This window comes from Serinus canaria, chromosome 4 (genome assembly GCF_022539315.1).
Source record: "Serinus canaria isolate serCan28SL12 chromosome 4, serCan2020, whole genome shotgun sequence".
In the NCBI taxonomy this organism is placed as follows: Eukaryota; Metazoa; Chordata; class Aves; order Passeriformes; family Fringillidae; genus Serinus; species Serinus canaria.
Genome location: NC_066317.1, coordinates 48,239,915 through 48,253,006, shown reverse-complemented (window position 1 = coordinate 48,253,006; position 13,092 = coordinate 48,239,915). Strand labels below are relative to the sequence as shown.

Below are 13,092 nucleotides of genomic sequence, written 5' to 3'. Positions count from 1 at the left end.
GTGTCCCCAGTCAGACAGGACCTAATTTTTAGACCATGGCTGGCTGAGTCAGGCGTGACAGCAGAATTGCATGGAACTCTAACACATTAACATCATGGTCCCCTGCCTCCCACCAATGACACTGACAAGCCAAGAGACAAAGTACTCCCTCTGACCCCAAAGAGCTTTGATCATGCACTCTACTGTCTTCTGGAACTAACACTAGAGGCAAACCAAGCCAAGTTAAAAAACAGAGTGTAGCTTTTCTTCATTAAGAGTCTGTGAGCTCATTCCTGGCAATGCCAGATTGTTATGTATCTCTTCTCAAGGCTCAGAGATAATTAATAATTAATTAATTATTAATTATTTCTAAGTGGCAATTAATAATTATTGGCCTGTCATAATTTCACAGTAATCCCAATGTCAACTACCTGTTGCCTCATGCAGTGCTAAGCATGTAGCATTAAAGAAAATAAAAATAAAATAACTGAGAAAGACAAAGCAAATACAATCCCCTACTAAAAAGAGGACAAGAGACCAAATGCACATGACTGATGGCAGAGTAGTGTTGGAAGCTGGATGGATCATAAAGATGTGGCTAGAAAAGATCCCACAACAGGGTGAAAGTGAATTAGAACATCAGTTTGAGAACAACAACTAATGTACATTGGCAGACCACAGACAGATTGCTTTCACATTACACAGCTGTTGGCAGCCACTATGAACACATCTGCATTATGAGTATGTTTGCCTTGATGCTTTAAATATGTGCTACTTGTTTCTTCTCTACTTCCAAGGCCACAGGACTTGGTTTTGAGCAAGTTTTGGTTTTCCTTTTATATTTTTCCTTTCTAAGGGTTACATCTGCCTGCAGACACGTAAATCACTACAATATTTAATAAGGCCTTTTATCACAGACCACTGAGCAGGTTTGTGCCAGAGACACAGCATGTAGGTCACATAATTAACCCTTTATTATGCAGCCAACATAACCTCAGAAATTTCACTTGCATTTTCTTTGATAGTTTGAAAATAAAAAAAACACTATCATATTATTTTAGTCTTTAGAAGCATAACATAACATCTTTCTTTTCTGAGGAAGAAGTATATTCCAGTTTATTTGCCTGCTACACAGCAAGAAAGATTACATTGATTTCAGATGAAAACACTAGAGAAGATCAAAGATAGAGTAACAGGAGAATGAACTTATGCAATTAATGAACAAACACTTTCATTTAATTGACATGAAGAGACTGCAGTGCATCTACTTTTTCAAAGAAATATTCACAGATGTCACATAAAAGTTCTTACCTACAAAAAATTCAAAATGCTTAATCAAAAACATACTAATAAGACTTTTCAACATTTCCAGCTTCCTGTTGCAGTTCATCTTGTATTACTTGAATTACTGAAAATGCAAATAAATTACAAAAATAAAGACAGAAGTATTCAGGTCACAGCAGAATTCAGAAACCAGTAATAAATGCTATTTCAGACAGATGATTATAAACTAAACTCCCCTAAAATTAAATATGGGGACTTTACAAATACTATAAAATCACCTTTATAATACATTACTTCTTCAGAGGATGTCAGTATCCAATTTTCTGCTCTCACACTCCCTCACTCATTCTCCAAGCCACTACAGTCTCATTTTTCCAGACCTGCAGACCTCAATGTGTAGGATGACAAAAGTTCCTCTCTTGCTTTGTGCTTAATACTTCTGTCTCAGTGGTTCCCCCTGGCTTACAGCCAGAGGTCAAACCTGCTCTACCAAGGCAAGAAAATGTTGCAGGAACATTGTGCTGGTTCAAGGTTTTTTAAAATCCAGTCATTTGAGCAAAAAATAGAATAGACACCGCCATTCTCTAACAGCCCCTTTAAATCATCTTATTCTCTTCTCTAGTCTTCTCAGCAAGAAGAGCTTTTCACTTTAGATGCTTTACAAATGCCTTGATTTCAGATCCTAAAGGGATGGGTTTATGCACTTGGCTTCAAGCTAAGAGTGGTTTGGGCTTCATTTCAATACAGTGAAATAAAACCTGTGCTTCCTCATTTAAGAAAAGGCAGGCATATTTTTCACTAGAAACTAATGAAGGATGTTCAAATTCAGGTCTATCTTGCAGAGTAACTGAACTGCTAGGATAATTCAAGCAGATTTTGCTGTTCTGTGACACACAAACATGACCCCAACAAACACACACATATGCTTGTCAGTAGAGACAAGCCCTGCAGGAGTTTACAGAGCATAAAGAATGTGTGCACCATTTCTTTAGAACTAATGCTCTGCACTTGTTAACTTTAACCTTAAATGCTGTATTTTCCCAATGTAGGCTCTTCTTCAGGCTGACAGATATATAAGTGCTTCTAATGCCACCAGCAGTACTTTATTTAGTGCTGTGGTGCATAATTTCAAAGGGAATATGCATGACATCCAAATTTTAAAAGAAACAAAAATCTCTGAAGAGCTCCCAACCTTTTAAGTGAACTCTTGACCTTATGAATCAATGGAGAAAAATCTTCCAGCTTCACTAAAGTCAGAATTTCACATCTCCTTAGAAGCAACATTATTACAAGTAATTTGATTTCTGCAGAAATTATGTTTAAAACAGGATCCAAAGTCAATGAAGTTAAATCACTATTGTTCAATTCCCACTTTTCGTAAAAGACTCAAATAAGCATGAATCCAGAGGCCAGAAATCTTGAGCCCTGGTGGACCTCCCATATTTGAGGACCCATTTACTGTCATGCTGTCTCCTTGAAGCACCATGGAGTCATCATCTCCAAACATATCGAATAATGCATCATGTGCAACACGGCACTATGATGCACATATGCTTCATATATATGAAGCACATCTTATGCTTTCACATCTCTTAAGAGATAAATATTATCCCTTTTCTCTTGGATGAAATGCAGAAAATTTTGACAAGGAAAATGTCTCATTTTTTAAAGTAAAATTTACAAGTAGAACTAAAAATAAATATACATGTTGGCTAGAGCTATCTAAATATTGCTCTGTCATTCAACTCAATATTCTACTTAAATTGATTTTTAAATGAACTTCCTCCATAATTGCACCTTTCAGCTGGTCCACAATGGACAAATAACTCACGAAGTTTGTATCATGCTGGTTTCATAACGTTTATGTGCAATATATAACAGAAATAAATATACATATTTATATATACACATAAACACAAACAGCATTTTTTCCCTTAACCATCTATGCCATGGAATGGTAAACACTGTAACATTTCAAACTAGAACAAGCTATTTCCCTGAGCTGCCCTAAACTGGCAAGGTAATATAAATAATTGAAGAGAAATACAACAATATCTGTCAGTTCATTTTGTAGCAATAGGATGAACAGACATTCACGAGGCAATTCACAGTCAACAGGCCATTCCAGAGCTGAAGCTGACAGAGGCTTCATAGATTGTTTTAGAGGCTGGTCTCAAGGGGGAAGCATGAAGGGCTGCAAGCTGGGATTACCTCTGCACTGTACCAGCAAAGCTGCTGGTGAGCTGACAGGGAGGTGTGCCAGCAATACCAGCCCAGGCTGTGCTGAACTGGGAGCTGCTTGCTGACAGAATCCATTGGCCTGCAGAATGGCCACAGAAAATTTTACCTGTGGCACATGAGTATGATGAGCTGCTGCTTCTCCCAGTCTCTGTCCATTCCTGAGGGTTCCTTCAATCACACCCTAAGTACTGCTAGCTCATGAAAAGTTTACTGTGTGGCACCATAAAACAGTGAATAAACTGTGATTAAAAACTACTAAAATAAGCAACATTAAAATATTAGAAAGTGAAGATTCTCCTTCAAAAAAAAAAAAAAAGCTTGGATAGCAGCCTGGGGTTTTCTGTGTTCTACTGAACCACCAGAGTTTATATATACAAGATGCTGTACACAGACTCCAGCCAAGAAAAACTGGATCTGCACCCCTCCATGAGAAAAGTACTGAAGATGACACTGGCACTTTGGACCTAGTGAAGCAATAGAAATTGCCACCATGGAAGAAACAACATCATTAAAAAAAAAAATTTTAAATAGGTATATCCATGTTTTCTCAAACGTAGCCAGCATGTCCTAGTAACCCCTTCCTGAGAGGCCACAGCAGCACACTGGGTGTTCCACAGTTGCAATTCCAGAGGCAAGGCTCCCTCCAGTGTCACCTCACCTGACTGGCAACCAGGGAAGCTGCCTCCCCCCACAAGGACAGTGGTCACTGGCGTGCACCCAAACTGCCCACACAACCTGGCCAAGGCAACTCATGGCAAAGGCAGGAACTGTCCCAAGGGCAAAGGCTGACCCACACAGCTCCCATCTGCATCAGCCATCCTCCTGGAATGCACTTGGCACCTGTGCTCTTACTTACCCCACCAACAATTCCTGGTCATCACACCTGTGGCACACACAGCCACTGTCAACACTGGAACTTCCCTGGCCATGAAGATATTTTGCTTTGATTTGAAACAAAGGTGTTCCTATGATTTATTTTCTCTTTTCCCAATCCTGCAGAAATCTCCCAGTCCAGTGCAAACCTTTTGTACAGCGTATCTTAACAAAACAAATCCTGATAATGCCCCCAAACTCAAGATGTAATTCTTGCATTACGAACTTGGAAAATAATGGTAAATATTCAAGCAGTTTCAATTCTCTTTCACAGGAGGAATGGCTTTGTGATGTGTTTTTCTAAGGAAGACTACAAGCAAAATGTCTCCCTCCTACTGTTTGGGCACTCATTTCCTAATTATGCATGTTAGGTTCACAGTTAATTAGATCCCTGAGATATATGGGATTCCTAGGAGTGAAAGACATGTAATATTTTGCAGGATCTCATTATAATCTTGAATAGCTTGAGAAATTAGGCTACATTATCCTGTGGAAACCCAGGGCACTGGCAATATTTCTCTGTCTGCTCTGGGGTACCCTGACCCCCAGGAGAGCACTGACTTTGACCATCCTTCATGGAGAAAGTTTCCTAGACTTTAAGATAGAGTGGAATCCACAAAAGTGTGAAATAGATTATAGAGATTAGTGTAGGTGTATATCACTTGGTGAAAAATTTAGGTTTGGGATTTTTAGTATGTTGTGGATGGAAGCAAGATGGAGGGCATAGGGTATCATCCTGGGTTTTTTCTTCTTGCTTCTTCTTCATGTGTTTGGGTGGCATTTTGTAATTGGGCAGAAAAGTCTGCATTGCTGGCTCCTTGGGGTCAGTCATTGGGTTAAAAGGCAAAATAATCCAGGTGTCAGTTCCTAATTGGATAGTTCAGTCTTAAAAGGCCTTGTAACAAGAGATTGTTGGCCATTTTGTGCCTTCTAATGAAAAGCTGCCAAACTCACAGTTGTGAGACTGTTTTACTTCTAAGAAATAATAAACACTTGAGTCTAAACATGAACTATTGTCTCACGTGCCTTCAATCCAGACCCAGAGAAACCAATATTATCCCAGATATTTATATGTTACATATAGTATAACAAAAAACCATACTGTAACTTGGTGTGCCCTTATAAAGTAAATCCACGAGATTTGGGAAAATGCTGCATCTTCCTTGTCCTGAACTCATCTTCATATTTGATTAAACAAGGCTCCATTTAGGAACAAGGTGGAAGCAAATATCCTCCAGACAGAAATCTGTATTATGATGTACTTCACATCATGACATTAGGGATTTTTACCTAATGCCACTACAGATGTCAACAGTATTAACTACCATTCACAGAGATAAAGAACAAGCAAACACGTTCTCTGAAAGGTCTAATGCACAACATGAAAAAGACTATTTAAAACAATAAATCCCTGAGGATATGTGGCTTAGTGCTTTAGTTGGCTATTTCTAAAGCTGCTTTTGAAGCAGAACATTTTCAAGCACCTGCATCATTTACCTGCAGCAGCTCCAGAGATGTGAGGGTGCCTTTATGCTGCTAATGGCAAACAGCCAAATTCAGAAACAACCAACCAGTTTAGAAACAGCCACCTCCACCACTCATCATTGCTACCCAGGAGCTGCAAAGGTGGAATGGCAGATTACACTTGAATTAGTTTGTCAGGAAGACTAGTCAAAGCAGAAAAAAGCCCCACAAAAAACATTTAAGAAGAAACTTGAAATTAATACATGGATTTATACACTGTGATTCCCTTATAAGGGTAAAGAAATAGGTAAAGATTTCTTCCAGTGCTATTTCCTAGGGAAAGAAAACAAAAGATTGTTTTGAAAGAAACAAATTCCTAATCCAAAACCCAAGCAAAAATACCATTTTAGAAGAAAAACCGTTGAAGATACCCTATTTCTCTTAGATTTAATCTACTTTTGAAAAAGAGACTTAAGATGGAATAAACTCCTCAAATTCAATTAATTGAAATTAATTGAATTGAGGCTTTTTGCAGCATTTTATGAGCTCGTGAGAAGACTGTAACGCAGCCTGAGGTGGACTGCTGGAAAATGCTAAATACTCCCTGCTTGCACCAAGAATTTAGAAGCTGCTTTGACTGCAAGAAAAGAATCCTTTCTTTGGATTGCTGGACATGGCAAAAGCTCCCCTCAGGTTAAGTCTTCACCTGGGTCAGAAATCAGATTCGTGTCCATCCCCAAAGATACACACTGACTATTTACACATGATCCTCTGTCTAGGCAGGGTGTTTTCTTCTGGAAAAGACCAGAAAGAAGCAAATATACAATGTCTCCAAAACACATACACCTGCTTCTATAGTAAGAAAAGCAGTCAAGATATGGATATTAAATCTTTGGGGGGGCACATAGTATTTTGTAAAATTATTTTGATAGTGCTTAGATAGATTATTTTGATTTACAAGCCACTCTCACAACAGCTACTTGTCAGCCAGCCAAAGGCCACCTGGTTAAACCCTAAAGGCCAGGTAATCCCTAGAAATTCATCACCAACTATTTTCCATGTCTTCAAGTGTGTTTTCATTCACCTACAGGTGAATCACTAAATTTAAATATTGTTATCAACATCTCCTGATGCTCTCTCTCTTGGAAATAGTCTCATTCTCTTCTTTTGAGATCCAGAGCATTTATTGGTTTCTAAAGCAGAAAACAGTTTTTTGGAGTAAATGCCTAGGACTTGCACAGCTTTAAACACATTCTTCCCATTCTTAGATAATGGACATAGCTAAAAATGCTCTAAATAAATAATGGACATGGCTAAAAATGCTCTAAATAGCTCTAAAATGGTAAGGCTGGAAAAGTGAAGCTTTACTGAGCAGACCAATATGGGCAGGGAATCTGAAAATCCATGCCATTCCTAGGGACAGTGACAGGTTTCCCAGGAGGTTCTGTTTCTATATATGGACACAAGAAAAAAATTACCACCATCCTATGTTTTTACATAGGGACATTGTATTTTCTAACAATGAAAAAAAAGACAACCCAGAAGAATTTACAGTCTGGGATTGTTAAAAGTATCTTTTGCCTTCCTTGAAACTCAATTAGGAAGGCACACACTGCTCTATAAATTAACCAGGAAGGTTACGATCTGTCTCCTGGGAAGCACCAATCCAAAACTCATTTCTAGCTGTGCATGTTTCACATGCAGAATTAGGAGCCTCATCAAGCACAATGAGCCATCTATTCAAAAAATTTCTACCAAAATAAATGGATGATATCAAGAAGCTGGATGTAATAATTCTCCTCTTTCCACTTCTCCTTTCTGACCTTCTGCAGTAACCTGACAGAGAGGCCACGGACATGAAACCATGAACTGCATCTTAAGCACACGATGCACACAGAAACATTCGTTCTTTACTGATAATTAGGACAATTTAATGGGTTGCTGCATAAGTCACTTTTCTTACAACAATTACATTAATCATATTACATGCTTTTCCCAAAGCAGACATTTTTGCAGTGCTTCAATCTTTGCAGAAGCTGACTCTCTGGGGGAAGACAACTACTAAAGCTTCCCACAAGGTGGCACGGTTCCCTTTGCTGAAATACAGCATTAAATGTGCCATAGGATGCTGGGCTTTTCCACAAATGTACTGGCCAATGTCATTATTTGGTTTAAATAGGTTCAAGATCTCTAGCATACCTCTAACAAAGTTCATTTTAACTAATTCTTCCAATAGATAGTTTAATGAGTTAAAAAAACCTTGCTTCTCTTTTCTTATGATAAAATGAAGAAAAAGTATTAATCTGTGCTTGCTGCCCCACAAAAGCAAGCTTCAATTAAAGATAGTTAAGGCAGATAATATGGCAGGGAAGAGCCTAAAAGGCTAAAAATATCTGATTTTTTCAAGTCATCTGTTTCAAATCCTATCAGACTTCTTTCAGTCTCTCCATATTTGGGGTAAAATGGACTAGTAAGAAATCCACCTATCCCATCCCCTTCCCATCCATGTGAGAAATAAAGATCTCAGAGCATTTTCCACAGGTGAAGATTGTCTCTGCTGTTTCTGGACCACTTGCCATTCCTGTGAGATATGGTCATACTTGCCCTGTCCTTGGGACAGAGGCAGATGCACTGAACAGCTCTGCTCCCAGCCTCTCCTGCTGCAAATCAATGTCAGCACTGCTGAGCTTCACCTGCAGGAGCACACGATATCTGCTGTGGTCACTGCTGCCCCTGCACAGCATCTGCATTGGGCAGAAATCAGGCAAGGTGCTTTGACTCAAGTAATTTTAAATGTGTCTGGTTTCTCCCCTGTTTCTTGTCTTGCTCCTCTCAATCACTTCTGTGACTGCTTCAGTGCTCAGTTTCGATTACCCATAAAAGCATTATCAGCATAGTTTTGCCTGAGCTGGTAAAACAAAACCAGTTGTGATAGACAGAAGAGGACAAGCTTTTGGCACTGTTCCATTTCACAGACACCAGAGAGGTACCTGATCCATAAAAACTGAAGTTTAAACAGCAAGTGAGAGAGGAAAGGGAGGTGATGGCACAAGTTATTTGTTCACAAAACTACTGCCATGGTACTCCACACAGGAACAGCTCAAAAAATACTCAGTGCAAATCACCTGGCAAAGTCATAGACATACCAAAACACTGCCTCCCTTTAAAGCTTTCCACACCATAAGGCTCATCATGAAAGAAACAATGCTATTGTTCTCAGGACTGGAACCTAAAGCTCCTCAGTCCTTCAACCACATTTACTGTGCTCAGAATTTATCACTTGCTTTTAAACTACCAGTGAGCCAAGCAAAGTACAACTACTTATATCTGAATTACATATCACAAGCCAAATAATCAAGATGACAAAGAAAATTAAGTGCCATGATCAGTCTGTTTTCTCTCTTAAAATGTATCATTATTGCTATTAAAACTATCAACTCTGTACCATATATATTTGGTCCTGCAAATAAGTAGCTTCAGATCCTATCGGTTGCTGCAGCTGTATGGCACAGCCAAAATACTTATTTAAATTACTTGTATTTTCAATTATATAGATTCATATATAACCTTAATAATGGATGCAAGCAAAAGGCAAAACTATCAACAAGGCAAATCTGGAGATAGATATGTAATCATAAAAAACTTTCTGCTGCTTTTTTCTTCTCAAAACCTTTAGATTCTAACAGTAAAAGCTTTAATTATGGTGCTTTGTCACATAATGGTCTAATTTTTCACTATGAAGTGCATTCTCAAAGTAGGTTGCATTTTTTCTTCTAAAAAATGAAGTTTCTTATTCCAAAAGGTAACTTCCTTGTTAGTAGGGGTAAGTTGAAGCAGACACATTAAAAAGGAAGAATACTTTAAAAAGGGACAAACTTGAAAATAAAGAGCAAATTCTGTCACTGAATGAATGCCCCTGGAAGCTATCTGGAGGTAATAAAAACCAGAGCCCTCTCTCAGACAGACACTCACTCAGTTGTGCAAGAGGACAGTTATTACTGAGGAACAGTGGAATCCTGAGCTCTAAAATCCAGTCTCCTGGCTTACATGATTTCAAAATAAGTCACACTTTCCTGACCCAGCAGAATGAAGCTTTAGATCTGCAAACTCCTTTGATAGAATTAGTCTTGCATGGTCAATCCACATTGTGCCAAGAGGAGGGGTACACTTAATTTCAAAACTTAGGAGACATTCTGCACCTTGTAAGTCTATGCCTACAACTGCTAGATTTTTAATTGTTATACCACTGTGGATCTTCATACCGACCTTGGCTTCTGGATCACTGTTGATGCTACTAGAATCATCATCATCAGATTGTGGACCATTTCTGTGACATAAAAAAACCAAACCAAAACAAAATCAGTCTTAAAATCATATGAAAATTACAGCACAACACAAAACAGAGCTGGTCTGAGAGCCACTGAGACTTCTGAAATCATTGTACCTGAGCTTTAAAGAGGCATAGCGTAAAGTTGCTCCTTCAAACTCCTTCAGACTTGGGTCTGGGTTCACAGTGGCTGCATGCAGGTCCTAGAGATAGAGGCAATGCAATTAGTATAGTTTTAATACTATTATAATAGTATTAAGTATACCATCATGTTATTTCTTATCTCAAAGGGAAATTAAATCCTCCCTGCAAAGAAGCGATAGTATTTCTGGCTGAAGTTGAAAAGAGGCATGCATATATAGAGATAAATATATATATATATATATTTCTCAAGCTGCATTTCATTCAGTGCAGGCATCTTACTTGTTACATCATGGCAGTTGCCCTGCTAGTTTAGACTGAATCAATTCCAAGTGGAAAGATAGAAAAGGCAGCATGTTTGTGAGCTAGACATCCCTAGCAGTACCCCCATTCACTTTGGCCTAGGTTATGAATGACATTCATGGAAAAATAAAAGGGGAAAACAGCCACTGCCATGCAAAAAAACAACGGTAGTAGTAGTAAAGGTTCTAAAATCTGACAATATACTTGCCTTCCAAATGTCACTATTAATCTTTCCCCCATTCAGTACAGCAAAATCACTCCATGGCTGTTTCTAGACACATAATTATTCACACAGGAAGAAGCACATTGATTAAAAAAAAAAAAAAAGAAAAAGAAAAAAAGAAAAAGAAAAAGAAAAAAAAAACACAAGACACTGTTGTTAGCATTGATATTTACAGGATGGGTTAGGGAACAGATCACCTCAAACTTCAACTACTTACTCCACTATAGCATGGCATTTGGAGGGAAGGGGAGAGAAGACATGCCTCTAACAGTTACTTACCAAAACAAATGATTGAAACAAGGAAAGTTAATATAAATTAGGAACAGACAATGAAATTACTCTTTAACTATGATCTTAAAAGCAAGCAAATGAATCTGAATATGAATGTTGGCCACAGCTGCTACAGCCTTTGATCAACAGCAATTAAGGGGAAACATTAGGATTTCCATTTGATTGGAACTTTTGTCAAAAGACCCTAATGGTACTGGAACTAGAAATACTGAAACATAAAAAAATTATATACAAGGGTAAGATACACACAAGGTAAAAATCAAATATTTCTAGAGAGAAAGCACAAGAAGAGGGCAAGAAGGGAAGAACAATTAGTAAGGAATGCAGAGATTTCTTGCTGAAAAAGCAGTTTTGAAATGTCTACCAGCTTTTTTAAAAAACAACCCCAAACCAAACAAAGCACCCACCCTCTCCTTTTCCATTCAAGTTTCTCAAAGATTTTCAGAGGTGTTCAGTGGTACAATCAAGCAAGCAGCAGTGTGTCTAGCACTAAACAACCCAAGGTTCAGGCTTTTCTGTAAAGCTTGAGAAGAACAGCTGATGTTGGAGTGCCTCTCTCCTCTGTCTCACCTGGAGAGAATTCCCACAGTCTTCAATAAAAGCCAGGAGATTTGATTGCTGGGAGACCCAGAGCCACTTCTTTATAGCTTCACCAAATCAAGAAATCCTGAAATTAACTCCCCTTCTGAGATGAGCTCTGCTGGGCTGTCCAGCTCAGCCCCAAGGTAAAGTGGTACCCACTAATATGGCCCAAAGTATTCATCAGTAGGGTGGGCTTCTTACCCCAGGAGCATTCTCAGTATATCCCCACTGGAGGAATTATTTTGTGAGAAACAACTCCCAGGAGTAACCTTTCCTAATGTGCCTTTGAATAAATTGAGTTGTTACCTTTTCCTCCCAAGCCCCTTCTCTTTAATTACCAGTTACCTACAGAAGAACCTCTAGAGGTGTTCAAGACCTGGGATAAGTTAGGCTATAAGAAGACACAACTTCCATCACCAAATTCTCCTATGACCTCAAAGAAGCTTTTATTGAAACTTAAACACTACAGTTTTTTCTCTGCACAGGAAATGGGAAAGAGGCAGAAAAATTTCTAAAATTTGGAAAAGAATGTTACAAAAGACAAGGCTTCAAAAAGGAAGTAATTTGACAACATACAAGAGAAAAGAGGGATCTTAAATGAAGTCAAATTTAAACAGCTGTGTAAAACCAAAATACATTTTCATGCTTTTGAGGGGGAGGAAGGGAAGGAATGTTACAGGTTATTCATATTTGGCATTTATTAGCATTTTTGTTAAATCAGCAGGATTTTTGCATAATGCTTAACCCATAATTGCTTTGGATTGAAATTTACTGATTATCTTGTGAAAGAAAAATTGCCTTGCACTTCATGTAAAAGTAAGACATTTTTGCATTATTTTTCTTTTTAAAACATTTTGCCATTTCTTTGCACAACAGCATCATTCCTCCCTACCATTTTTTTAAAATTCTCTGTTCAACAGTAATAACTGTTTTTCTTTATGCTAAATATCCAGAGTAAGCTACAACATAAAAATGGCTGAATTGATCTGTTCTTTGTTGACTGCCCTCAGCTGTGAGCCACATTCTACCAAATGAAGCAAAGCTTCTGTATATTACATTATTTAAGAGACAGGGACACAAAATAAAATCAAGGAAAAAAAGGAGGAAACAAGACAAAGGGCAAAAAGGTCTTACTGGGGGGGGTGGGGAAAACGGTGTTTCTATATGTTTGTTTGACAAACTCATAACCTGAAAGAGCCCAAATGAACTCATTTCAAGACTGGCACATGATGCTTCACAGACAAATGTAACTTAGATAAGGTATTTTTATGGACTCAGAGAAGCCAATTGGTTGAATATGAAATACCATCCATGCCAGTCCTCAATCCTAGATTATACTCTTTTATCTGCCTAAAACCTTTTCAGAATGAAGCAATACAAACCC

At 38.2% G+C, this 13,092-nt stretch overlaps 1 protein-coding gene across 14 annotated transcripts in view; it reads right to left on the bottom strand.

The window, feature by feature from the left end:
- Positions 1–13,092, bottom strand: part of APBB2 (amyloid beta precursor protein binding family B member 2) — a 157,819-nt gene that overhangs the window by 45,180 nt on the left and 99,547 nt on the right. For 11 of the 14 annotated variants that reach the window (XM_050973728.1, XM_050973729.1, XM_050973725.1 and 8 more), the window contains 3 exons: positions 10,821–10,883; positions 10,286–10,371; positions 10,108–10,168 (listed from right to left, as the gene is read on the bottom strand). In XM_050973728.1, coding sequence (XP_050829685.1) covers positions 10,108–10,168; positions 10,286–10,371; positions 10,821–10,883 — 210 coding nt within the window. The remainder of the gene's footprint in view (positions 1–10,107; positions 10,169–10,285; positions 10,372–10,820; positions 10,884–13,092) is intronic. The other 3 variants (XM_030238884.2, XM_030238885.2, XM_050973733.1) reach the window with 1 other exon arrangement.